The 26074-nt window shown below is 44.1% G+C and overlaps 1 protein-coding gene across 6 annotated transcripts in view; it reads right to left on the minus strand.

Annotated features, from left to right (window-relative positions):
• Positions 1-275: 275 nt before the first annotated feature.
• Positions 276-26074, minus strand: part of mgaa (MAX dimerization protein MGA a) — a 46456-nt gene continuing 20657 nt past the window's right edge. For 5 of the 6 annotated variants that reach the window (XM_042337939.1, XM_042337938.1, XM_007889547.2 and 2 more), the window contains 19 exons: positions 24868-24987; positions 22108-22661; positions 21174-21489; positions 19995-20224; positions 18840-18974; positions 17953-18034; positions 16286-16965; positions 14856-15102; positions 13563-14120; positions 11602-11907; positions 9405-11005; positions 8976-9091; positions 7649-7715; positions 6630-6815; positions 5459-5570; positions 4640-4939; positions 4162-4326; positions 3347-3541; positions 276-2589 (listed from right to left, as the gene is read on the minus strand). In XM_042337939.1, the coding sequence (XP_042193873.1) occupies positions 1286-2589; positions 3347-3541; positions 4162-4326; positions 4640-4939; positions 5459-5570; positions 6630-6815; positions 7649-7715; positions 8976-9091; positions 9405-11005; positions 11602-11907; positions 13563-14120; positions 14856-15102; positions 16286-16965; positions 17953-18034; positions 18840-18974; positions 19995-20224; positions 21174-21489; positions 22108-22661; positions 24868-24987 (7274 nt within the window). In that variant the 3' untranslated portion in view covers positions 276-1285. The remainder of the gene's footprint in view (positions 2590-3346; positions 3542-4161; positions 4327-4639; positions 4940-5458; positions 5571-6629; positions 6816-7648; positions 7716-8975; positions 9092-9404; positions 11006-11601; positions 11908-13562; positions 14121-14855; positions 15103-16285; positions 16966-17952; positions 18035-18839; positions 18975-19994; positions 20225-21173; positions 21490-22107; positions 22662-24867; positions 24988-26074) is intronic. The other variant, XM_042337941.1, reaches the window with a different exon arrangement.

A 26074-nucleotide genomic window follows, 5' to 3' on the forward strand; every position in this document is an offset into this window, starting at 1 on the left:
TCTAGTAACAGGCCACGCATGCAAAACAAGAGTGTGGGAAATTGTCCTGTGTGTGATGGCTGTCAGTGAATGTCCTTCAATTCAAAATCAGCTAAGTGAGCAAGCAAGATAATGGCCTGTACATTAATGCACAGTGAAGTCCTCTGATCGCCCTAACTTTCTGCACAGTGGGAGCAAATCCATCAATGAAGGAATACTCAGTTTGACACCTCTGAATAGGAACATCAGGAGCAAAAAGTAGAGAAAGTTAAAAAAAAAATACATTCACCACCTGGTTAAAAACAAGCAAAATATCCTTGTTTGATTAAGTTTTATTGCAAGGCCACACGTCTCCCCTTACCACAATACTAGGAGGTTCTAACAAGTCTGTTAGCAGTGTGCGTTTCCTAAAAAAATAGTGGGATCTCAGAGGGAGAGAGGGGGAGGAAAGGAAAAAAAAACAGACTACATTATTTAAAAATCACATTCTGAGATACAGTATTTACACATCATCGTCCAAAACAGACTGAATTTCTTCCAGCCAACTTTTTGTAACTCCACATAATGCATTCAATTTCATCAGGTCTCTACACACAACAGCCGGTTCAGAATTTCATTTCTCTCATTGTAGTAGAAAAGCCAGCAAAGAAAGCCTTGTGTTTAGAGAATTACAGCAACACCCCTCAGCTACCTCACAAGAGTATTAGATTAACAAAGCTGCTGGGTCAAAGCCAGTTTAAACTATAGATTGCTATAGAAAACAAAAGACAGATACTCTTTATTATACAAACTACATACAAAAGGTGTGGTTTTTTTTCTCAAAGTAATGCTCAGAGCTTCAAGCTGAAGTTTGCACAAGTTTCGGAACTGTACAAAAATAGTCAGAAATGATTTCGACGAAAATCACAAAAACCAAGCTCGGAAGTTTGCTCTCTGCAAATAATCTCGTTTCGATCAGTCACCACTGATCTTCATAGCATCATGCTGGACCGCGCTGGACACTGTATAACCAGTATAGAGCCATTATTTGGTGACTTGAAACACACTCGATCGCATTGAGAAAAAATGATCAGCACAAACTCCAATGTCATTTTCTTCATCTTCATTCCTGCCTTTGTTTCAAGTCCACATTCAAGCTCCCCACTAGAGAGATTTAACATTATATTCTTTTGTGTTCTGTAAAGTATCAGTACGTCCATAATACTCATACACTGGCAATTAGGATACATATTTAAAAAAAACCTGAAGGAGAGTAAGCAGCAGTTTGCAGCAATACTTGTCAGACTATGCTGTGGTAGGGATCTGGTTAATCACTGCCTGGGCTCTCCGTGCTTCTCCTCTGCGGAGATGAAATGCGTGCCAGTGCTGGCATGGGCTTGTTACTTCCCGGGGAATCCTCGGCCACCGATGGACTTGAAGCCTCGGCTTTCCCGGGAACCCTGATTAAGCCAAGAGGCGCCAGTTTAGGCATCGGCCTCCACAGCAGGTCGGGGGAGGTGTTGGTCAGCTCTTCTGTGCTGGAGGGTGAGGCTGGTCTCATCTGAACAAGCGGGGGAGGTGAAACGTTCATGGGCTTGTTCACATCACCAGAGACGCCAGTGGGATCTCCTTCGAAATCCAGCACACCATGATGCAGGTCATTTTGCGAATCACCTGCTAACCCACTGCCAAGCAAGTGCTCGACGCTCAAGTCCTCTCCTTCCAGCTGCAGCACAAGAGGACTTGAAGATCCCCCACTCTCCTGCCCCGCTTTCAAATCTGTGCCTCCATCCGAGCTGTCGACATCTATTAACCTGATCGGACCGTGGATCAGGGACAGTTCATCAATGCTGTCCTCATGGTTTGAGCCATCGATGAAGTTCAGTGCTTGGTGGTCAGACAGAGAAGACGTCTCGGGGTTGTCCTCATCACCAGAGAAGTGCTGGTTTAAAAAGGCGAGCTCGTTCAACAGTGAGGTAAACGTTTCATACCCCTCAGTGTCCACCATCTCGCCAGCTGTAGCTCCATTAGCTTTTAAGAGCGGTTCTCCGAACTGAGAGGACGTAGAATCCAGTTCTGTGTCCTGTGTGCTGTCCTGCTCAGCAGCTTTCTCTGCGCTGCAGCCGTGCACCCTTGCCTGAACTTCCAGTTTATCTCCCAGTAACATTTCAGTGATAGACGGGGACTTGCTTGAACCTGCCTTTTCAGTCCATTTTTGCCTTGCACAAGACTCTACGTCTCCGCCAGGCAAACCAGAGAGATCCAACGCCTTGGATGCGTCACTGATGCCAGCGTTCAGCTTGCGGGAGGTTGCAGTCTCCTCGGTTTGCAGATGGATAGGTTCTGATGGATCCAGAGGCACAATGAGAATTGGTCCGGACTCCCTTTCCCGAAACTCCTTAGCTCTCCGGGATTTATTCTCAGATTCTGAGGTGGCTGCTCTCCCAGTGGTGGAACTACTCTGCCCTTGTGAGACAGGCTGTTTCTTCCATTTCATACTGAAGTCCAGAGGCTCTGTGGAGTGGCTCAACTCTTCACCCCCCAGTTCCAGATCCAAGAAAGGGTCTTCTGAGCAGGCGAGCGACGTAACATTCACGATTCTAGGCATCATGAAGGAAGATGCTTCATCATCTGTAATGGGAGACGGAAATCAATTAAGATGTTGCATCGGAAAGCTCATCTCCAGTTGCACTTAATATGAACTCGTTTTACGTGGATTTTGAGTTGAGTGAATACTTTTGAGTGTATAGAAAGGGGTTTAAAAGGGGGGAAATGAAGGGCAACAGATCATGAGAGTGATTTGCATCAATACAAACATCCTTCCCATCACTCCCACATTCACAAAACCGAAGCTTCTGCTTTTTTCACGGGAGCTTTTCCACTTATTGAATCTGAAATATCTCCCAATATCTATTGCGTAAGCAATCGTTCAAGCTAAATCTTTTCAGTGCCTATGTCAACTCCCCTCCCGCAACAACAGTTGTACGCAGGGCCTAAGGCCTCCTCCCGAGTCAGACCTCAATGCTTCTTTTTCTTCTTCCAAGAGGGAAGCAACAATACAGACCGATGTGATACAGGGCAAACACACACAACATAAAACTGGTGCTAAGTGGGGAGCTCACAGATGAACGAGGAAGATGTAACATTTCTTCCACTACAAATGAACTGTAGTACAAAGTAGTACAATATAGTCAGTCAACAATTCCTAAAAGTAATCCTGCAGCCACCTTAACACAGAAACTCCAAACCATTACAGGCAGTGAGTTCCAGAGGTCGATTTAACAGCACATCTTCGCAAAAAATACAGGACTACATAACGACTGGCCGGTCAAACATTTATAACTAAAATCCATGATGAGAAAGGGGAGGAATGAGAGCGGTGTCTTACCTTCTTCGGATTGCAGTTGGGCTACCTTTTGCCGTGCTGACTCAACTGAATGAACTCTCGTTACACCCACTGCAGGAGTGAGGATTGTTGAGGGCAACGATGGTGAACTGAGCGGCAAGTGAGTGGCGACGGCCAAGTTGTTTACCTGAAGTGGAAGTTGCAAGCTTTGGAGTTGGATTGTAACTGAAGCAATGCCTAAGAGAGGGAGAGTTAGTTTTCAAGATTTTACTAACACAAGCTGAGGACAACCTTGCCAATAATCTAATTCTTGGACTGAAGTTAAAATTTACTCTACAAGACCCAATGGGATAAAGATATCAGATATTGAAGAACTACCACAGGCATCATTTCCACACAGACAGTGGACAAAGAAATTATAATGTTGGAATGGAAGAATACAATAACGTGCATTGACATAGCACCCCTCACACAGGATAGCGCCCCGGAGTCATTGACAGTAGCGGAGCACATCACCGAGCTGGGGACCGGAGGGGAGGTGAACATGACCATAGGCGTCGACAAAAAGGTAGGTCTTCAGGCGCAACCTGAAGATGGTAAAGGAAGTGGCAAGGCAGAGGGATTGAGAGGGAGAGTTCCAGAGTTTCAGGGTGTAGTGGCGGAAAGCTCAGCCAACGATGGTGGGAGGGTATGAGGGACAAGAAAGAGGCCGGAATAAGCACCCTCCGCTCCAGCCACATGCACTTCAGCACTGGATCATCTTTAAGTGCCTCTGGGACACTTGCTTTAATAAATGCACTGTATATCTGTAAATCAGAACAGGAGTTTCAAGGCCTGTCTCAAACACACCATATTACCTGGAATCCCTGACATGGGAACACTGGGTGGTACCATCGGGGCCGTGGGTATGATTCTCTCAGCTGAGAAGACAGAGTGACCAGGTAAAATAGAGCCTTTCAGAGTCAGAACCTGACCCTGTGCTGTCATCAGCAAACTGCCAGGAGCCAGAGAAACAGAAGAACCTGGGAAACAAACATACAAAACCCTATAAACAAACACCGCACAGCAAATGAGTGTCTCTAAACATCACACATTCTGGGCTCGAGGACCACAAAACGTGTGCACGAACAAAACCTTTCCTCGGTATTTGCTAAGCACGTCAGTAAAACTGCACTCTACTTTAGATCCAGGTAACCAACCCATATTGATGCAACAGAAGTGAACAACAGTGATTGCGCATTCTTAACCAGAGAATAATTTTGCTGGCACCATAAGGGTGCCCTGCTTCGCCGTTGTTGCATTCATGCCGTACTTTGAACGCTGAGAAGTACTTACTGGGAGTGGGCAGCAATCTCTTTCTGCTGAGAATAAGGGGTTTGTGGGTGCCAACGTCCACTCTCTTTTCACTTGGAAGTACGGTGACATTGGGAGGCTTCTGGGACTGGAGGTCCGCTGCCACCTGCTGGAGAGAGTCCGTAGGTGCGGGCGAGCCCTGTGCTTCTTTCCAGCTGCCCTGACGTGGCCTTGGTGTGCCCCCTTCCTGCTGCGAGTGGCTGCTTTTATTCTGAACATCCAGCGCTCTCTGCTTAGCGCAAATATATTCCAGCTTCTTCAAAATGACCTCCTCGGTCTTTCCTAATGAAAGGGGATTAAAATGGTCACTCAGAACGGACGGGAGAGTAGTTACAGCAGTGTTCGGATGCACTAGATAACCATCACTGCACCTTGCGCTTGCCCTCTTACAGTTCTCCGCAGGATTTGCTGCAAAGTGTAGTTGTGTATTTTGTAAGTAAATGCAACAGCAACTTTCATTTATACAATATAAGTGGCAACTCGGGGCATTTAACACCAGTTGTAGTTTTGACACCGAGCTGGAAAGAGGTGTGATCTGAAGATGGGCAAAGAGCAGCAATTTGCACACAGCAAATGTCCCACAAACCGCCATGAAGTGAATGGTCAACTGTTATTGTCAAGACAGCGAGTGTAACAAACTTCTGCAAGTGTTTCGCTCTCTATATTACCCATAAAAATAGCTTCCCAATCACTGCAAAGTGCATTCAGATCTGGATTTTACCCAAGTACAAAAAAAAACCTTATTCCAAACCTACACAAAGAGGGGAGAACATGAGATCTTCTGATCAGCTGATTGCTTACCTGTCATGAGGGCGACCTTGCGAGTGAGTAGATCCCGTCTGCGAGTCTGAATACTTCTCTCAGCTGCAAGGCGATCACAATCATCCTGAAGGTGCTGGATTTCACCAAATGCCTAGAGAGCAGAAATTATTTATCTTCTGACTCGCAAACTATTCACCGCAGAGCCATTCTGACAATACAGGAAGGTAGCTTACAGAGAACCAATGCCGTTCTGTTCTGTAAAATGTTGTGACAGGGTGCCACTTGTTCTTCTCCCAAACAGGCCCAATGTCTCTTCGGATTCACACATTCCTACAGATGTCAATGGGAAGGAAATATTTGGGATACTGAACCTGTTCCGCTATTTTATTAGAACATGGCAGATATTTTACCTCCATTTGCCTGTCTTTTCTCCATACTCAATACCCTCACTTTTCTCAATGACGTCTTAATATTCTCTCACCGCCCAAAAATTCATCCCTCTCTGCAACCCGTGTTTATGGCCTTCTATATTCCAACTGGTTTACTTCTAATTTTAAGAAAGACAACTAACGACTCTCCCATCAGGGCAGAGGTAACTCGGGTCACTTTTGAGTTGAGTTAGTTCCAAGGTACCACGTGCGGCAAAAGAAGATAAAAATCAAATAAAATTTTTTGTTCCGATATCTGTGCCAATGATGATGGGCGGACAGCCAGACAGTTAACAAGACTTAGAGGTGCAGATTAGTCACTGGGAGCAGGGATTCGCTTGGCTCCAGTCTTCCTATAACCAAAGCCCTGATGACCAGGCTGATGATCCTAGGTGGACAAGCAGCATGAAGCTTCTCACTGCTGTACACGTGTGTAGTTTTAGTTGGCTAAACTTCATTAGTATACCAATACATACTCTGGGATCCCCAAGCACTGTCTGTTTCCAACATTTCCAACATAAAGTCTCCAGGAATAGATAATTCCCAGAGGAAGAGTGCGGAATCCATACCAGGAAACAGAAACCATATATACGTGGAACTCTGCTGTTTGATTGAGAGCACGGTATTGGGTTTCAGAGTGTATCAGATACCAGTCTAATAAAAAATAAACTACTTTTTGTAAGACCCTAATCTAGCCCGTCAAAGTGAGTTAGTTCTGAGTGAAAAAGATATCATTAGTAAGTGGTTGAATATTTTGCCCTGGCATTTTAAAGCTTACAAACCTGTTTCAAAATATAATACTTGGATGTTTTCAGGTCTTTGCAGAGTCCAAGAGTTCTCTTCAATCTCTCAAAGAGGTTTCTCATCTCAAAGCGCCTTCGCCGTTCGTTCACAGTGTGCGCTGTCCGGTACACCACCAAAGCATCCAATTGTGCCTTCACCTCCTTGCTGAGGTGAGCGTTGGGTTTCTAAACAAAAGGGAGCAACTTTAGTAAATGTTTTAATACAAAGCAATTCAATGGTTGACAAATAGGCTGACAGTGCAGTGCTGGATAGCATTGTTGGAGGTTCCGTCCTTTGATTGAGATGTTTTGCCCACAAAATATAAAGTCAATTCACTTCAATTATATTCTGTGAAGAGCTTGAGACGTCTCGAAGGCGTGATAAGACGCTATATCAAATGCAAGGATTATGACTATGTTAATGACAGCCTGTTCAGGTGGACGTTAAAGATCCCGAGGAACAGTTTGTAAAATAATTTCTCCCAGTGTCCTGGCCTTAATCCCCCGGATAAAAATGTAGATTCAATCTATGACTGTTTGCAGGACTTTGTACAGAAATTTGCTGCCCATTCACCTATAAAATACAGTCACTTCACTTTACAGTAAACCCTGCAAAGCGCTTTGAGACCTCCACCTAACGTGAATTACACTATATCAAATACAAGGATTATTATTAAAGATAAAATGAAAATCTCAATGTTCAATAATTAACAATGACTAATAAAATAAGATTCATTATCTCAAATTAATACCAACCTCCTCCTGCACTGGATACAGTAGACAGATTTTATTAGCTAGAATTTTCAGACTAGTTCTCCTAGTCTCCTCTATCAACACACAACTTCTCAAGGTTCAGCCAATCTTCTCCCTCCCCCAAAGTAACAGACATTAGTAATCCTCTGCAGATTTAGACACTGGCTCCTTTTCGCTCTCCTCCCCATCCCACCACCACAATATTATCCTATTCAGATTCAGAGCCCCATCTCTTCAAAACCAATCCTCTCCAGAATGCAATATACCTGTTCCTGGGGCTTGGAGTCCTCCTCCTTGGAATGGTTTGCAAGGTACGGATTGTGGAAATGGCATCTGAAGGCAAAGGAATACAAGATCATTTTGAGGCTGCTTTGACCAGTTACAATAAAAACCTAGCTGCAGAAAAAACCTTGCTTTTAATACAGCTTGATCAATGAGGTCCAAAAAAATCCGAACTGATGTTTGGGTTCCAATTTAATTTCTCCCAGATATGATGCTGTAGCACTCTATGATTCCTACAGAACTCTATTGTTTGCATAAACTGCCTGAACCATACACATTGTGCTTCCCCGCAGACCACTGCCTTGTGCTTCGTTCTTTCAACAAAGGGTTAGTCTATGTTCAGAAGTTACCATTTGAGGGCCACAGGCATAAGCCTACATCCTGTCCACATAAAGGCTTGTGTATGATGTCCCCACAGTCAACCATTCTGTTCACTCACATTCTATACTCACTTATAAAGAATATCACTTGGGTGAGTAACTAGTCAACAGTGGAAGCCACCAGGGGAGAAAGTTGATGGGGATAGTATTTTATGCTTTTGGTCATTTCCTATAACATGGATTATAAATATTTATGTATAGAAATTATCAGGACATTCTTCTTCTTAAAAGATAATGACACAATGTGAGAACGACACCGATTTAACAATCTCCTGTAGAGTAGCGCTCCTGCCATTTTGACAGAGAACACCATTTGTACCAGGAAGGGAAAATGGCACACAGTAAGATGAGTGTTTGCCTGTTCGCAACCAGTTCACACTTTGCAACACAGATGAATTTGCCATTCTAGCTCACCTGGAGGGAACCTGGGGTATACTTAGCTACACAATCGGGTGGGGCAAGGGAGAGTCCATTTCCAAAGAGAATGTTTGAAAGTATTCGAAGAGTAAAGCAAGTGAGCAGGAGAATGGGAGTAGTCTTGGTTGCATATGAGAAATACAGCACCAACACAGACTTGATGAGCCAAATGACCCATGCCTGTGCTGTGACATTTGATTTCTGGACGGGACGAAACCTTAGGCAGGATTTGTTACTCCAAACACCTCCATCTACCTCACAGTAACTAGGAACCCGGTTGTTAGTTGATTGGCAGATCGCTTTCGGGGATAATAATCCCCCCCCAAAAATAAGAAGAATTTGGTCACTCAATCCATGACTGTTTCTGGGATACCGCTGTGCACAATTGGCTGCCTCATTTCACCCACAAAAATATACAGTCAATTCATTTTACAATACATTCTGCGAAGCGTGTTGAGATGGTCTCAACAATGTAATAAGGCACTATATCAAATGCAAGGATTCTTATTATTACTTTGATTTGGTCTGGTGACGGGAAGCGGAAGCGATAAGACGAGCAATGTTGATCTTTTCGGAGAGTTCCTCCACCGTCTCGATATCCACCGCTTCATCATTGGAGCACGAATCATACTGTAAAATAATAAGTGCAGAACCTCAGCATTCTGGCTTGAGCCAATCTTCCCTCATTCATGTATGTATCAGGCATATCGGAAGGACAGTGTCTCCAAAAGCTGAAAATCTCAACATGCTTGAACTCACAATCTTCCAACATGTTTCCCGTGGCAACACAACCAACCCCAGCCAAAGTAAAGAGGGGCTGACACGAAAAGGGTTGCTAGGAACCTACAGATGTCATTGTAGGTTGCCTGTTCTCAAATCTCTTCATTGGTGTCACATTCGAGATATAGCCATTACATTATAATTAATTAGTGATAGAACTCACCATATCCTCTGCATCACTTGGGACCTCCATATCATCCATGTCATTTTGAAGCTCTGGATCCAATTCAAAATCCAGGGTGGCCGAATGCTCTTGCCCATCTTCGCTCTCAAGCCCCAGAAAGTCTTCATCCCCTGAATCTTTCAGGCTCTCCTCACGGAATTTAGAGGCAGCATTGGCAGTTGCTGCCCGTAAATATTCTTCTGCTTCACTCATTACTTCAACCTCCATATTCTCACTGATCAACCAATCTTTCTCCACTGCTGCCCCCGCCTCCTCTCCACCGGGCACAAGCTGAGATTTCTGTCTGGTTTCTGCTTCCTCCTCCTGAGACTCAGTTTCCTTTTCTGTTGAGAGCTTCTCGCTGGTGTACGAATGGTCAACCAGCTCGGCCGGGGTTGGTTTCTCCAGCTCGGAATTCTGGTCTGCTGAGTCATCTTCCAACTCATCGCCCACTTCACCATGAGACGGTGTTGAAGAAGCCGTATGGCTTGCCACACCTCCCGGGTTAACTTCAGCCGAGGGCTCCACTTTTACAGTTGTCTCGATAAGCTCAGAAGCTGCCGGGCAAATCTCTTCCAAACCAACCTCGATCGACTCTTCCCCTAGGGTACTGCTGCTCTTCAGGCAGACATCACTCTCCGGTTTAATTTTCAGACCAATGTCGCTAGTCATTTCAGCCAAATGTGCAGAGGGCATGGGATTCACAAACTTCATTGAACCAGAAGTTATGATGGTGGTTGGCAGGATTTTTTGGCCCGTTGAGGGTAACTTCAGCAAGGCAAAACCACACGGCTGAAGCTTGACCATACCTTGGTTGGTGATAGGTTGGACTCCTGCGTTCACAGTTACAAACGTTGCCTGTGGGGTTGTTGTCGCAACTGGTGTCCCAATGGAGGGAGCAGATGTAGGAACAGCGGCAAGCTTTAGCATTATGGTGCTGGGGGGTGGAGTAGAAACAGAGAGAACAGCAGAACCAACAGTGGGAGCAACAGTGGGAACAGGAGCAACAGTGGGAGAAACAGTGGGAACAGGAGCAACAGTGGGAGCAACAGTGGGAACAGGAGCAACAGTGGGAACAGGAGCAACAGTGGGAACAGGAGCAACAGTGGGAACAGGAGCAACAGTGGGAACAGGAGCAACAGTGGGAACAGGAGCAACAGTGGGAACAGGAGCAACAGTGGGAACAGGAGCAACAGTGGGAACAGGAGCAACAGTGGGAGCAACAGTGGGAACAGGAGCAACAGTGGGAACAGGAGCAACAGTGGGAGCAACAGTGGGAACAGGAGAAACAGTGGGAGCAACAGTGGGAACAGGAGAAACAGTGGGAGCAACAGTGGGAGCAGGAGCAACAGTGGGAGCAACAGTGGGAGCAGGAGCAACAGTGGGAGCAGGAGCAACAGTGGGAGCAACAGTGGGAGCAACAGTGGGAGCAGGAGCAATAGTGGGAGGAACATTGGGAAGAATTCGTGGGCGTCCTCTTGTTGGTATAGTTCCTTGATGAACCACAAGAGGTGGTGTGTTATTGACAGGAGGAGCAGGAGGGACTACAGCATAGGTCTTGACTGGCGTGGGAAAGCGGACTGCACTCACTGAGCCTGTAGCTGGGGAGGAAAGTTGGAGCAAATATTCCAAGATTAGGACTTGCGAAAACAATGGACATTAGGGTATGGCACAGGATTATTTTAAATAAACTAGATAGAGGCAGACTAAATATTACATTGTAGATAGAATGCAAGAATGAAGAAGAGTTGTAACACGTGTAACACCACAAAAAGTTACTGCTTGCACATTACAGGTGTCATCAGGCTCTTTGGCAATACCAGCCCATTCATATTACACTGATGCCGGGGACTATGCACAGAGCGGCATGCAAACAAAGACTTTTTTTTCTGACATATGCAGAAACCCATCACCATGCTTAAGAATATCTAAACCAAGCTGAGATTTCCAGGCATCCCACCTACACATGGAAATTCCACAGATAGATTGTTGGGTTGAAATGCGCACTCTCTCCCTGGAGGGATGCTTCCTGCTTAGCTAATTCCAGGAAGTATTAGGAGCAGGTTGGCAAGAGCCAAGGCTTGGGGACCCCAGTGTGTGTTGGGGTAATCGCTGGAGTCTAACTGCCCATCCAACACGCACTCTGTATCAGACTCATTGTCATGTACAACACATACACATTCAGTACTTGTCTCACCTGGATTGCGTATGGCAGCTGTAAATAACTGGTGGAGTTTGGGTCGGTTCCCAGGATTAGCGATTCGTAAAGGCACAAGCTGGATGATTTGACCATTTGGGTGCTTGAAGAGGTTCCCACCTGGGCAGCGGAGGGGCTGCAGAACAATCTTCTGGTCAGGTGTGAGTTGCAGGTTCTGGACAGGCTTAACAGGGGCAGTGCCGGACTGCATCGGGATTAGAAGCATGCGTGGCCCTGCCGATTTCTTTGATTTGGACAGAATGGCTGGAATAAAGGGAGCATTTTCTTGCTTTCCATGAGTTCCAGCTGCAAGAGAGACGAGCGCAAATATCACAGCAGCCTTCCACGCAAGTACTGTGACTTACTGTTTAATCAGTCACACAACAGATTCCTAGATAATAATAATCCTTGCATTTGATATAGCGCTTTTCATGTCTTCTAGATGTCTCAAAGGGTTTCACGGAATAAAGTAAATTGAATACATATTTGTGGGCGAAACGCAGCAGCGGCAGAGCTACAGATAATGGAATCTAGGAAGCAACAACTCATCACAGAGAACAGGATTCCTGTGATGTGCTTATAATAATCCTTGTATAGTATTTAATATATCGCCTTATTCAAAATAAGCATGGTTAAGAGAGAATAGAGTTGAGATACTATGGGGAAAAAAATAGGACTATAGATAGGATCTAGATACTCTTATAGAGTATGACACCAGGACTGGATAGGCTGAATGGCCTATTTCTGAATTGTACTCTCTGGTTTGCCGACAAAATACAGTTACAATCTGTATAGCTAATCATATGGAATGCTTTGAGAAGCCTTCCTGAGGTGAAAGGCACTATATAAAATGTACAATTTGGGAAGGGTTTGTAGAACCAACACAAGTTCAAAGATTAAAAAAAATTGGTCACTCAATCCACGACTGTTTGTAGGACACTGTAGTGCGCACTTGGCTACTACGTTTCGCCTACAAAGTATGCAGTATACACTTTACAGAAAATTCTGTGAAGCGCTATGTCTCAAAGACATGATAAGGCGCTATATCAAATGTAAGGATTATCATTATAATTATTATATTAAAACACTTTCAGCAAAGATTTGAGATTCTCACTGGCACTTCCAGGACCAACACTAATACTAGAAATATGATTGAGGAAACAGAAGGCCTGCAAAGTGGGTAACTATATGGTGAAAAAGTGTGAGATCATAGGTAAACCACACTTAGTCAGCTGCTTCCACTCACACCTTCAACAACAACAAATTACACTTGTATAGCACCATTCACGTCGCAAAGACGCCCAGGGTGCTGGACAATCAGGGGTTTTGGACCTAAGCTGAGAGTTGGGGTCAGGAGGGGTGGAGGGCAGGGCAGGTGGGGGTAGGAGAGTGGCCGAAGGCACAGTCAAAGAGAAAGGTCTTTGGACGGGACTTGAAGGAGGCAAGAGAGGGGGTGCGGTGGAGGGATTGCGGGATAAGAGTTCCAGAGTGTGGAGGCAGCGATGCTGAATGTCCGACTACCAATCGTGTGATGGGATGTGTGGGGGACCTGAAGCAGCCTGGTGTCCGTCAAGCGGAGGGAGCGGACAGGTTGATAGGGGGTTAGGAGGTCGCAGAGGTAGGGGGGAGTAAGACCATGGAGGGCTTTGAAGGTGAGAACGAGGATTTTTAAACTCGATTCTCTGAGGGACATTAAGCATCTGAGACCACTAAAAAGAGAAGACAGTTTCTCCCAATGTCCTGGCCAACATTCCTAGAGGACAATTGGTCATTGACCTCAAAGGCTGTTTGAGTGACCTTGCTGCATGCAAATGGTAGCTGTGTTTGCCTACAAAAACACCACAGTAATTTCTGTAAAATGTTTGAGGCATTTCAACTTGAGATGTCAAAATACAAGTGTGTTTTTTCTTTAAATCTAATTCAAATGCATCATCCACTAGGCAAACCCAAATGGAACTTACTTGTCTTGTTTGATGGTGGTAGGAATGACATGACAGTGGTTGTTGAAGGAACAGTATTAGTCAGACTGGCAGAATTGGGGGAGAGCACCGGAGTTAACATGGGTGTTGTCCTGACTCCAGAGGCACTCACAGAAATCACTGCAAACAGCATTGGTGCTGTACTTTTTCCTGCAGTGTCAGCAGCCGTCACGTCTTCTGCAGTTCTGTTGGCTCCAGTCACAACAGAGGAATGTCGAGCCTCTGTCCCCACTGCAGCAGTCTCAGAACACTTAGATGAAGTGGACTTAGTGGAGATGGTGGTTGTGCTGCTGCCTGACTGACCAGCTGTAGGGCCCGAGGTAGTTGTTACAAATGACACTCCTGTTCTTACAGCTGACACTGCTGCTGACTGAGCAGAATCAGCTGGTGTAGTAGTGATGATAATGGTGGATTTGGACACAGAACTCCCAATCTGCTGTACGGAGGCCCCTGGTTGCAATGAAGTGAAGCAGGGTCCTGTCCTTTGCTCAAGTTTATCAAATTCAAGGCGAGTATAACTGGCTGGTGGAGTCTTGATCTCTGCAGTTATCAATAAGGTACAGATATTAAAAGCAAGAAAAAAAACACTAATTTTATTGACTCATTGTCAATGGTGACAAAATACATTAAATTTCGCCCTCAAAATACAGTCAATCCACTTTACAATATATTCCATGAAGCGCTTTGAGACATAACAAAGACGTGATAAGGCGCTATATCAAATGCAAGAATTATTATATCAAAGAAAGTAAGACAAAGACTTTTCCACTTCAAGCACTCAGTCTCATATCCGGTCATAGGTCAGGATATGTAAAGTACAACTGCCTCTGATCTTTCCCGACACCGCGCCACAATTCCAAAGAGAACATCACCTGCTTACTGTACCAGCAAGACATTCCCTTTCACATGCCTGTCTCCAATAACAATATTCACTTAATTTCTAATTTATTTCATTCAGTAAAGCGCTTTGGAGATGCTTTTACAGGGAGGGGTGCTTCTTAAATGTTAAATTAACTGAAGGCAAAATCCTGCAGATGCTGGAAATCTGAAATAAAAACAGAAGTCGCTGGGAACATTTATGGTTAGAAGAGGAAAGTGGTTTAACACTTCAGATCGATGACCTTTCGTCAGAGTTCTGCCGAAAGGCCATCGACCTGAAACGCTAACCCACTTTCCTCTTCTCTCCATAAATGCTGCCTGGCCTGCTGAATGACCCCAGCGACTTCTGGCTTTTGTTTCAAATGTTAAATGAACTTCGTTTTCTTTGGGACTTACCTTCGAGTTGAAGCGATACTTGGGCGGCAGGAGATGTGCGGCGTGTGGACCTTCTGCTAGCGAACAACGGCTGTTTGGGGGAAGGACGATCCAATACCAAGGAGACAGCCGCACTCAGTGATGACTTCTCGAGCAGTTGAGATGAACTCAGTTTCCCGACAACAATGGCAGCAACTTGATTGGCTGTGTGAAGTGCACCCATGTGTCCCAACAACAATTTTGTCTGTATGCTGGTGTTTCCTTCAATCTAAGCAGAAGGCAAGATACAGACACAGCAAGTCAGAGACAACGAACCCCACATACTACTCAGAGAGCTCTAATTACTGGACCAATCTTTGTGCCATTTTCATGTCGTCACTCCTTCCCTTTCATGTCGTCACTCCTTCCCTAATTCAAAGTCTCAAGATGTATCTCTTTGACCATGTTTCTTTCCCACCACCCACCCCCCCATCCCCTTCAGCTCCCATGCCCAGTCAGCAGTGTTGAGCGCTTTGCGATGTCCTCCCGACGTGAAAGGTGTAAATGTAAATTTGTATTGTAGTGAAAACAGAAAATAGGAGCCCCACTTGAGTACATGTCCTGCAGTTATAATCACCAACAAAAACCATCCTAACCAAGATGAAAGTTGATTAAATCTACTACTCAGGGAGACCAAAGCATATCAGCAAGGGAAATTTGGCAGCAAAAGTATTTGGAATAAGCAATCTTTGGGCAATTGAAGCAGTAGTGTTGAATTGGCCCAAAGGCGCTCACAGCCGCACTGGTAGGACTCACATCTGAAACTGTTGCTGCTAAGTCACCCTCACCTACTCGACTCTGTCACCCATGTATTAAATCAGTACAAATGAGTGAGATTTACTCACAAAAAGCAAGTTCCCGCTGGAGAGGGGAGCCCCTTTCTTCGTGGGGTTTGGGAAGAGGGAGGGGAGGGGGAAGAAAACAGTGGTCTATGATTTAGTGCTAGGCTTACTTCTCCCCATTTTCTGCTTATTACCCTCAGGGCTTACTGTTTCATCCACAAAATACACTTTACAGTACATCCTGTGAGGCGCTTTGCAACATCTCAACGACACGATAAGGCGCTTTATCAAATGCAAGGATTATTATTTTTATTGTATTAAATGGGTAATGAGCAAAATACCAATGACAAAAAGCGTGGTATGTGAAGCATACAGATTATCTATAAAGAGCATATTGTCTATGTCTATTATGTACACTTGGTAAGATAAATATAATTTCTAATTTGTAATAAATGTTCAATATTTCTTAACCGGTCTGCCACTCACTTACTTGTAAAACATGCACCACGCTAAACACTTATGTTACACGAATGATATAATTTCAATGCTGAGGGACACTATATAAATGCAAGTTATTGTTGATATTTGTTAAGAGAGATCACTGATTATTCTCTTTCCCCTACCACACACCTCAATCATGCCACATTTCCCCAAATTGCTAGAGGATACTTCGCCGGGCTTTGCCTTGAATTTTGAACGTAAATAGTTGTAGAATGAGAATCCTTTCCCTCCGGATTTACTGATGCTCGGTAAAAATTGCTTCTCTTTGGGAGCCATCAGTTGACTGTTAGTCGGTGGACGTTTAATCTGGTCCTTGGAGGATGTGGAAATTCTCTCAACGGATACTGTGTGAGCTGAGAATTTCCCATCTTTTCCTCGGTCATTGAGCTGTGATATCTTCACCTTGGAGTTGAAAACAGGACCGTGTCGAGTGAAAGAGGCTCCATCATTCTCAGTATTTGATACAATCTCAAGAACGAAGTTTCCAATGCTGACTTTCTCTACCGATTTCAGGCTGGCACTCTGTCGGGCAATAACGCCGAGGATCTTGGAACGCTCCCCCTCCCAGTCACAATCGGAAATGATCTCAATCAATTTGGTTTCGCTCTTGGAGTCTGGAAAGTATTCATTCTCTCTTACTTCTCCTGGACTTGAATAATCAAGATAATCATCAGCATGTGGAGAACCATCAGCCTGAGGTGAATCATCAGCCTGAGGAGCATGGTCAGTGCTCTCAGCTTCCTGCAATGCCTGTACCTCAGCAATGCATGGGGACTTTGAACTCCTCTCTGTCAAGTTCTCTGATTGTCCTGAAAAAAAGCCCGAAAGCAATTGATTTTATTTGATGTGATAAGCTGGAGACAAAAAAGACATTGATATGTTCATCTGCAAAAGGCAAACTGGTCTAAAGATTCTCTCGCTGATCACTGAAAACAGTCTTTGAATCTAAACAAACATATTTTGTAATAAAGGAAAGTAGCTCTTAGCTTAAACTGATCAACGGTGTGAAAGTGAAAAATGGGAGCCAAACTCGGTTTATTGCTCAACCCAGCAAGACACCCTGAAAACAGAGCGATAGGAATTTCTTACAGGGCAGGAAAATCCCAACAGCCCAGAGGTATTTGGACTTAATCTTTGAGTGTGTAGATGATGCTAAAATGAAGAAAATGTTTTTCTTTTGATATAGGAAACTGGAGACATACTGAAACATAGATATCGGCCTCAGTAGAAACAAACAGAACATGAGTTACAGCATAAGCTCTTTCATTCTTTGCACACAGTCCTGCCCTTTAACAGAAATTAATAGCCCCAAAGCTGGCCAAACAAACAGCATACTGGGATTCAATACACATCAAATGCTAAAAATTATTCGTTCATATATTAATGTCATTATTTGACATTTTCATGTGCGTCATACTCCCTGAACATCCTTACATAGATTGTACTGCACAGAAACAGATGATTTGGCCCGACTAGTCCATGCTGGTGTTTATACTCCACGAGTCTTCACCCACTCCTTACTGTCTCAACTGTATATCTAGTTTCCTCTTAAATGCATCTATGTTTGCTTTCAACTAGCAAGCTGCATGAATAGACGTCAATGTTGTTTAGCCTGCCAGTGCAGTGCAGCATCCAATAGGCTCACTATTATGTGGAACTTGTGGGTAATGGTGACTTAACTCATGCTTAGGTCCTACAGTTCCATCTGCACAAACACCCCCTCATCCCACCTTTCATTTCACTACTATCTATCAGGGATTAGTACATACAATATTTTTATAAAGAAAATATTTTACCTTCTGTGTTGTCAGATGGCTGCTTTAATTTACATGGACTGCTCTTTCCACTGTCAGTCACCTTACTGGGTGTGTTGTTTTCCTAGAAACATCAAGACAGATAATCTTGAACACCCTCATAGAAACAAAGTGGCATCAATCAGTAAAGTGGGAGCCTGGCTGAAACTTAGAATTAAACGCGCACATCAAGAAATTTGGGACAAAGAGCTCACTCATTTTAAATCCATCCCAAGGCACTGGCACTGTACCTGTTCATGTGTGACATTCAGATACACAAGTTGTTTAATACTTGACATAAGTTCCTTATTACTCTACGTGCTTTATATATGAACCACAGACATAACACAGACAAACTACAAATGAGTAGATTCTTCCCTCTCACCATGTGTTAGCAGAAGATCATTAATGCTGTGTAATAATCTAGAAGTGCTTCAGAGCGAGGCATAAGCAGAGGTTATCTTGACCACATAAAGTTATTGATACAATTACTGTCTTGTAATATATCTCCCAACCCAACAATGTAATACATTCAGCCACTATGCCCCCAAACTTCAGAACTCTCTCCCTCAATCCCTCCGCTTTGCCCCCTCCTTCCCCCTTTTTCCTGATCACATCTGAAGACCTTCCTCTCCGACCTTGCTTAGAGTCACCTCCTCCCTCCCCCCGGCTTGGCATCAGGCTCTGCCACTGTTAAGCGCTCCGAGACCCTGCCCTGCACGAAAGGCAGTATATAAATGCAAGTTGTTGTTGCTGTTGCAGTAACAGGTACCCCTCACCTGTACTACAGATGATGTAACAATGTTTCAACATCTAGGTACCCCTCACCTGTACGACAGGAGATCTAACAGTGTTGCAAGTACAGAGGTACAGGAGTACAGTTTAATTACCCGCCCACAGGAGTGCTTTGAGACGCAGGTGCAGTTCATTGTCCTCTCAACTTGCTTGCGTTCGAAGACTCGCACTCGTGCACACGTCATCATGCTCTCAAAGTACAAGTACACTGGGTCCTTCTCGTCTTCAGCCTCGAAGAGAGGCAGAAATAAAAGAACATTTTAAACAGTCCATCCAGGAGATGAATCCTTCAAATGCTGAACACAATGTAGATCCAGTTTGCACTTGTGTGTGTAATACATAAATTATAGTGCGATTCTCTTGGTCTGCCTCACTGGAACCTCGGGCTCATAGACTTCCTCTCTCAACCTCATACTGCCATTTCAAACCAGCATGGAAAAAAACTCTCACAAGTTATACACACAGTTACAGATCACATTTCACCCCAAATATTTCAGTCCTGATGGGGGTCAGCAGAATGCAGTTATTTGGTGTATGGATATACAATACTTCGCTGTACACATAACCAGTAAGTAGCTTGCCAACTCTGATCAACTGCCTGGCACCTCAGATAGAATACAGAAGGCATGTTGGAGTCTATTATATGCTTATCATTAAAAAAATGGGATCTTTTGATCACATTACATTGCCTGGGAGAGCTCTTGTACATACAACACACCCAGTATGGAAAGTGCAAGACCCCACAGGTTAAATGCCACTAATGTAGACGTAGGGATTGACGACAACTTCCATTGATAGCATCCCTTTCACATTAAGCTTCTGTTACTGAGATCAATTAGAATTGAAGTGAATGTTACTTAGGAAATCACAGCAGTTAACTTGTATCAACGATGCATTACAAATAGGTTTACAAGAATGTTCCCAGGGATGAGTGGATACAGCTATCAAGAAAAACCTGTTGCAGCTTTTACTCTCTAGAGTTGAAACGAATGAGAAGGGGCTCTGATAGGTGTTTCAAAATATGAAAGGATTTGATAAGATGGATGTTGCCGGGCTATTTCCACTTGTTGGAAGTCGAGTAGCAGATAAGAATTTTAAGAGGAACTTCCTCAATATGTCGTTTCCCAAAGGGGAAGGTGGGAGGTTTAATAAATTTGGATCATTTTGTAAATCCAGCTTGAAATTGCTAACTAACCTATTAACCTGTGTGTAGGTACACAATTTCCAACTCCTCCACATATCCTGCTTACCTCGGAATGCTTTGAGGAGTCAGAGGGTGTTGACACCACTGTGTTCTCCTCTGTGGAGTCACCAGACTCTTTTGGACTAAATGGAGATGATGGCTGGGACACAGAGGAACACTTGCTAGTGTGAAGCGATTCCACGTTAGGTGTGGTGTACACTGGCTCCGGATCCACCTCTCCCTCCTGGCGTATCCACAGCGGAAATGTGCGCACAGGTTCCTCAGGTTCAGGGCCCGCTGCAAGGGAAAGATATGGTTGGCACAATAATCAACAAGTGTCTGGGGGAGTGGGATTAATTTGGACAGCTCTCTCAAAGCGCCGGCACAGACAAAATGGCCCGAATGCCTTCCTTCTGTGCTGTATAATTCTACGATTCTAAGTACTCATGTTTCACGACCAGGAGGTTTCTTCCTCTGGGTGTGATCTGGTTTAACTCCCTCTAGTAGCACAGAACTGGTTCTTTTTACATTTCCCAATCTTCCCCTCCCTTAAAATCTCAGACCTGCATATCATTACATAACTTCTCGCTCAGCAAGTTTTAACAAGTGAACAATCCGAGGTACAATTCCACTAGTGTTCACCTTATTCCTGCACACCATCCCATCTACACCTCTCTGCCCATTTTGAGATTTTTTAAAAAAGTCCATTTATTGTTCTAATTGTCTCCCCGCTGACACATGCTTCTTTGTTTCTGGTCTGGCCTCCTCTTGCTGGATTACGGTTCTACGGTTACTGTATTCCTCTGGTACCCCGCACAAATGGCTGCTGTTCATGCATGAGCCTTAGTAGTGAGTGTCAGGAGAACACTCAATTGCAGAGGGTGTCACAGCCAAGCCTGACCTCTCCCCATCCAGCTGTAACACATGCACAGTAGAGTGCTACAGAGGAACAAGGATCCGGAAGCCTGTTGAGTTCAACCGTTTCTCACCCTGCAAAGCCCAGCACAAACTTAGTCTCTTCTTGCAGCCCTAGTTGAGACCGGCAAACTCAGCACGGACTGTGATTCAAATCAGTTAGCTCCTAGCCTGTAAACTGCAGCTCTCCCCACTACGTCATCAGGCTTGCCCTTGGGATTATTGGTTGTTAAAGATTCTAAGTTTGAAAGCTAAATGCTGACTTGAACCGAGTCAACCGGACAAAGTGGACAGTGAAATAGAGAATGATGCCTTTATATTGGGTACTAACCATAATCCATCTTCTTCCTTTTCTTCTTCCTGACTCTGGGTTTCCACTCGTCATCGTCTGCTAAGGCATCGTAGAAGATCAAATCCCCCCGCAACGGTTTGCTCAGTTTTTTCCGTTTCCCAAGTGGTGCCTTGTATATCATACCCTTGTGTTTCTGGCATTTGCAGCTCAACATGCACTCCGGCTTGCGGCAATGCTCGGGCGGCTCTTTCACGTGTGACAGACTATCACAGATGCAGCCCAAGCGGCAGAACTCGTTCTTGCATGGCGGCGGCCGTTTTGTGATCACTCGCCGGTTCTTGGATGAAAGTGTTCCCTAGTGGAGCGGAATAGACGCATTGTCAATTCTAACAGAAAGCAATGTAGCGCCTTCACAAACTGATAATGTAACAGTAAGCTTTTTCCATAATTTTTAACATGAACATTTCCAGGACATTCTATTTTTATTTGAGATGCGGCCTCTTGTCAACAACCATTCTCATCAGGACGACGACTCACAGAGGTGGGGTTAGCTGAGGGGGCGGGGAGGGGGTGGGGAATGATGGAAAGGTGACCAAAAGGATATTCAAAAAAAGTTGGGCTTTAAGGAGGGGAAGGAATGGTGAGGTAGAGGCACTCCAGGTTAGAGACGCCTCAAAGACGTGATACCAAATGCAAGGATTATTATTATTATAATAATAAACACCTCTGTCAGGTCCATCAATCATTCAGAGAGATGAGGAGAAAGAAAACTGTTAAGAGAGCAGGTTCATGTGATTAAAAAAAAACTAGACTTGACAGACGAAACACATTTCTGTGGTGTAACGTTCTATATCTTGGAATTACAGTGAGTAGGCAGTTGGAAGTTGTAGGAAGGATTTAGATTTTTTTAAAATTAAGAACCAGCTCCACTTTCTCCTAGTATTTCTCCCTCGGTACAAAGCTGAGTAGATACCTGTGCTGTGAGCAGTGTCACAAGGGCCGTCTCTGCTCGCTCCTCTGTCACGTAGGTCCTTGGTTTCCCTTCCCAGAGAGCGCTATTCTCCAAATCCAGTAACTTCAACTGCTTCTTGGACAACCCAGGTGGTCTCAGGAAGGTCGACAAAAGCCGAGACTTGGAGTTTTTAACTGGCGATTTGGATGCGGCCCCCAGTTTTCCGGGGGTCCTCCCTGGCTCTTTGCCAGCCGGGCAGGACCTTGCCACTTTCACACTGTGTTTAACAGCTTTCGATTCAGAGGCACCTGAGCTGGGCTTCTGAGGCGAGGCTCTATTCGATCGGGAGCCTATGCGGGTAACAATGGATTTCCGATGCTTTAGTACGCTGTCCAGCGTTCGCACGTAACTGGAACTTTTAATTGGCATTCGGTACGCAACTGGTAACATTTTGCCATCACAGAGAGCAGCTCGTTGTTTGATAATTTTCTCTTCGTTTTCTAAGTATTCATCTAGTTTGTCACTTAAGAAGGCAGAGCGATTCTTCATAGCTGATTGTAGGCTGGAACCTGGAACTAGAACCAAGATAAATTAATTTTGTTATTGCAGTTGACTCACGATTACTGTTGATCTATTCAAAGGAAAATATTCCAAGGGAGATTTCTCCTCCTTTTCCCCCCACTGAGATATACCAACAGGATATGCAGTCATTGGCAAATTACCATGGGACAATATGGACAGCTATTTAGAAGGTCAGTAGAATTTAAGGGGTCGCTTCTTTGCTATTGTGAGAATTGGATATGCCAATTGGATATGGAGAGAATGCGTTACTACTATAATTAAACGCTAGAATGTTGTGGGTTGAAATCTCCATGTCAGAACTTTGAACTCCCATCTAAATCAACACTCCAACAGTGCTGGGGATGCACTGCAATATCGGAGTTGATATCCTTTGGATGAGATGTTGAACTGAGATCCGTCTCCCTGTACAAGTTGGACGTTAAGGATCCCGTGGCACTATGTTACGAATGCCTGCCAAAAGTGGATTTTTTTTAAAAAAAATTAAAATTGAATAATGAATTATAATTTTTAAAAAATTAAGAAATGAATTAAAATTTAAATTAAAAAATGAATCAAAATTAAAATAAAAAAACGGTGGTTTGGGCCATTCAGTTTTCAATGTTTTTACTTCAAAAGAGACAAAACGAAGAATAGCAGCTGAAGAGATCTGGGATGCTACCCTGCGTGAGGAGTCCAATATAAATGAAAATTGTTGTTGTTGTTGTTGATAGCTCAGATCTAGTCTCTCTCAGCAAGTCCAGAAAGCTGGGCCTGCCTCACCTCAACAAAAGTACAGGCATTTATAGCTTATATATAGTCTATATCAATGATTTAGATGAGGAAACATATCTAAATTCGCGGACGATACGAAGATAGGTGGGAGAGTAAGCAGTGAGGATGACGCATGAAGAATGCAAACGGAAATAGACAGGCTAGTTGAGTGGGCAAGAAGGTGGCAGATGGAGTATAACGTGGGAAAGTGTGAAGTTATTCACCTAGGTAGTAAAAATAGAAAAGCGGATTTTTTCTAGAGCGGGAGCGACTAGGTAGTGTTAGTGTTCAGAGGGATTTGGGTGTCCTTGTACACCAGTCACAAAACATTGGTACGCAGGTACAGCAAGCAACTAGGAAGGCTAATGCCATGTTGGCATTTGTTACAAAAGGGTTAGAGTACAAGAGTAGGGAATTCTTGCTGCAGTTGTATAAGGCCTTGGTGAGACCACACTTAGAATATTGTGTGCAGTTTTGGTCTCCTTATTTAAGAAAGGTCATTCTCGTCTTAGAGGGGATGCAGATTCACCAGGTTGGTTCCTGGGATGAGGGGGTTGACCTATGAGGATAGGTTGAGTAATCTAGGCCTATATTCTCTAGAATATCGAAGAATTAGAGGTGATCTTATAGAAACCTATAAGATTCTTAAGGGTCTTGACAGGGTAGATGCCGTGAGACTGTTTCCCCTGGTTGGAGAATCTAAAACTAGAGGTCATAGTCTCAAGATTAAGAGTCAGCCTTTTTGAATTGATTTGAGGAAACATTTCTTCCCTCAGAAGGTAGTGAATTTGTGGAACATATTCAAGATTGAAGTTGATAGATTTCTAAAGGATAGAGGGATGAAGGGATATGGGGATAGGATGGGTAAATGGAATTAGGTTAGAAGATCAGCCACGATCTTATTAAATGGCAGGGCAGGCTCGAGGGTCGAGTGGCCTACTCCTGCTCCTATGCCTTATGGTCATCAGTGATCATTGCTTTAAGCAAAAATACACACTTGCACCCGTTTGGTGTTTACCATCGTTTTGGGGAATCGAAAAAAANCGGTGTCCCAAAAATCCGGCAAATGCTTGTTCCCTCGTTGTAATTATATCAGATCTCCCCCCACACCCCCCATTAGTCTGGCCAGCCAGGGCTTTAGCATAGATGTTTGAAGAACATGTCAGAGGGTATGAGGAGCATGAGTTGTAAGCAGGAGAATATAATAAAAATAGTTTTGCATTTGACTTTGGGAGAACGTTTCACAGGAATTATTGCTAAGTGTAATGTGTGTGTATTTTGTTGGTGATCACGGCAGCCAGTTTGCATGCAGCAATGTCGCACAATCAAAATAATTTGTGAAGAATAAACATTGCAGACACGATGCTCCTATTCTGCTCTGTGATGTGTACGATTCAATGCGCAGATCAGTTCATACATCCACAAGAGAGCATCCCAGCACAAACTTACTCGCTTCAGTCATTTTGGAAGTGGAAACTCCTGAGTGCTGGCCGAGTTTCTGCTTCCAACCCTTCAGTTTTGTGAAATCATTGGTTTTCCCGGTCCTGGACACAAAGGGAATCTCTTCGTCTGTAGAATATTGAAGTTATATATATATTTTTTAAAAGATCAGCTTAAAAACTACACTTGTATAACAAAATTTACTTATTTTTAAAATTTGAGCATAAGTAAAAACTATTTAAATCTTTGTTTTTTTTTGGTCAGCTGGGTATCTGACATAAATGGAACTCATCACTATGTGAAATTGTATCCAAACCCAACAGGGTTCCGCCTATGTATTGTACTTACACAGGGAAATTTCCCTGTGTCAAAAATGGAATTGTGCATTCCCTTCCTGGAGGGACGCACTCTGCTTTTCTAATTCCGGAGAAAATTAGGTGCTGGACAGGAAGAGCCAAGGCTTGCTGACCCCAGAGTGTTTGTGGGGTACTGCTGGAATTTACATTCAGCTAAAACCACATAACCTACCATTGAGAGTACCGCCTGGCAAGCTTCCCACTGCTTGTCCAGCTCGATCACCCTGCTCATTAGGGCTTGCAGGGTTAACAGGATCCCAGTGGGAAACACTCTTGCTTCCAGTAACTAGTCTACTCCTCCAAGTTGACCTGGGGGTGGGAGCCGAGGGGCATGGGGAGGGGAAAGATGATTGGTCTTAAGACGCACCTTGAACAAGGTGAGAGAGGAAACAAGTCGGAGGGACTCTGGGATGGAGTTCCTGAGAGTGGGGAGGAGGATTGGAAGCCTACCTGACGATGGTGGGGTGGATAGGGTAGGGGACAGGAAGAGGTCCAGGATTCCCCTACTTTAACATCTGTTTTGTAGGAAAACACAGTAAGCCTAATTGTTTCCCATGTTGCAGGAATCTGACGGTTTGACATGGCTACTCCAAGGTCGGTGACAGGCAGAGACTAATAAGTTTACAAAGCTGGAGAGAATTTAAATTCTACATCAGCAACACTAATGTTTTAAAATATTAGTTGTTCTGATTGAGCTAAAATAGCAATAAAACCATACTCAATGTTCAAACTATTGAGGGGGTGTTTTGATCAAGAGTAGATGGGGAGAAACTCTGGTGGGTGGGTCAGTAACCAGAGGACACAGTTTCAAGATAATTGGCAAAAGAACCAATTCAAGATAATTGGCAAAAGAGGGGAGA

This window comes from Callorhinchus milii, unplaced genomic scaffold (genome assembly GCF_018977255.1).
Source record: "Callorhinchus milii isolate IMCB2004 unplaced genomic scaffold, IMCB_Cmil_1.0 Scaffold9, whole genome shotgun sequence".
In the NCBI taxonomy this organism is placed as follows: Eukaryota; Metazoa; Chordata; class Chondrichthyes; order Chimaeriformes; family Callorhinchidae; genus Callorhinchus; species Callorhinchus milii.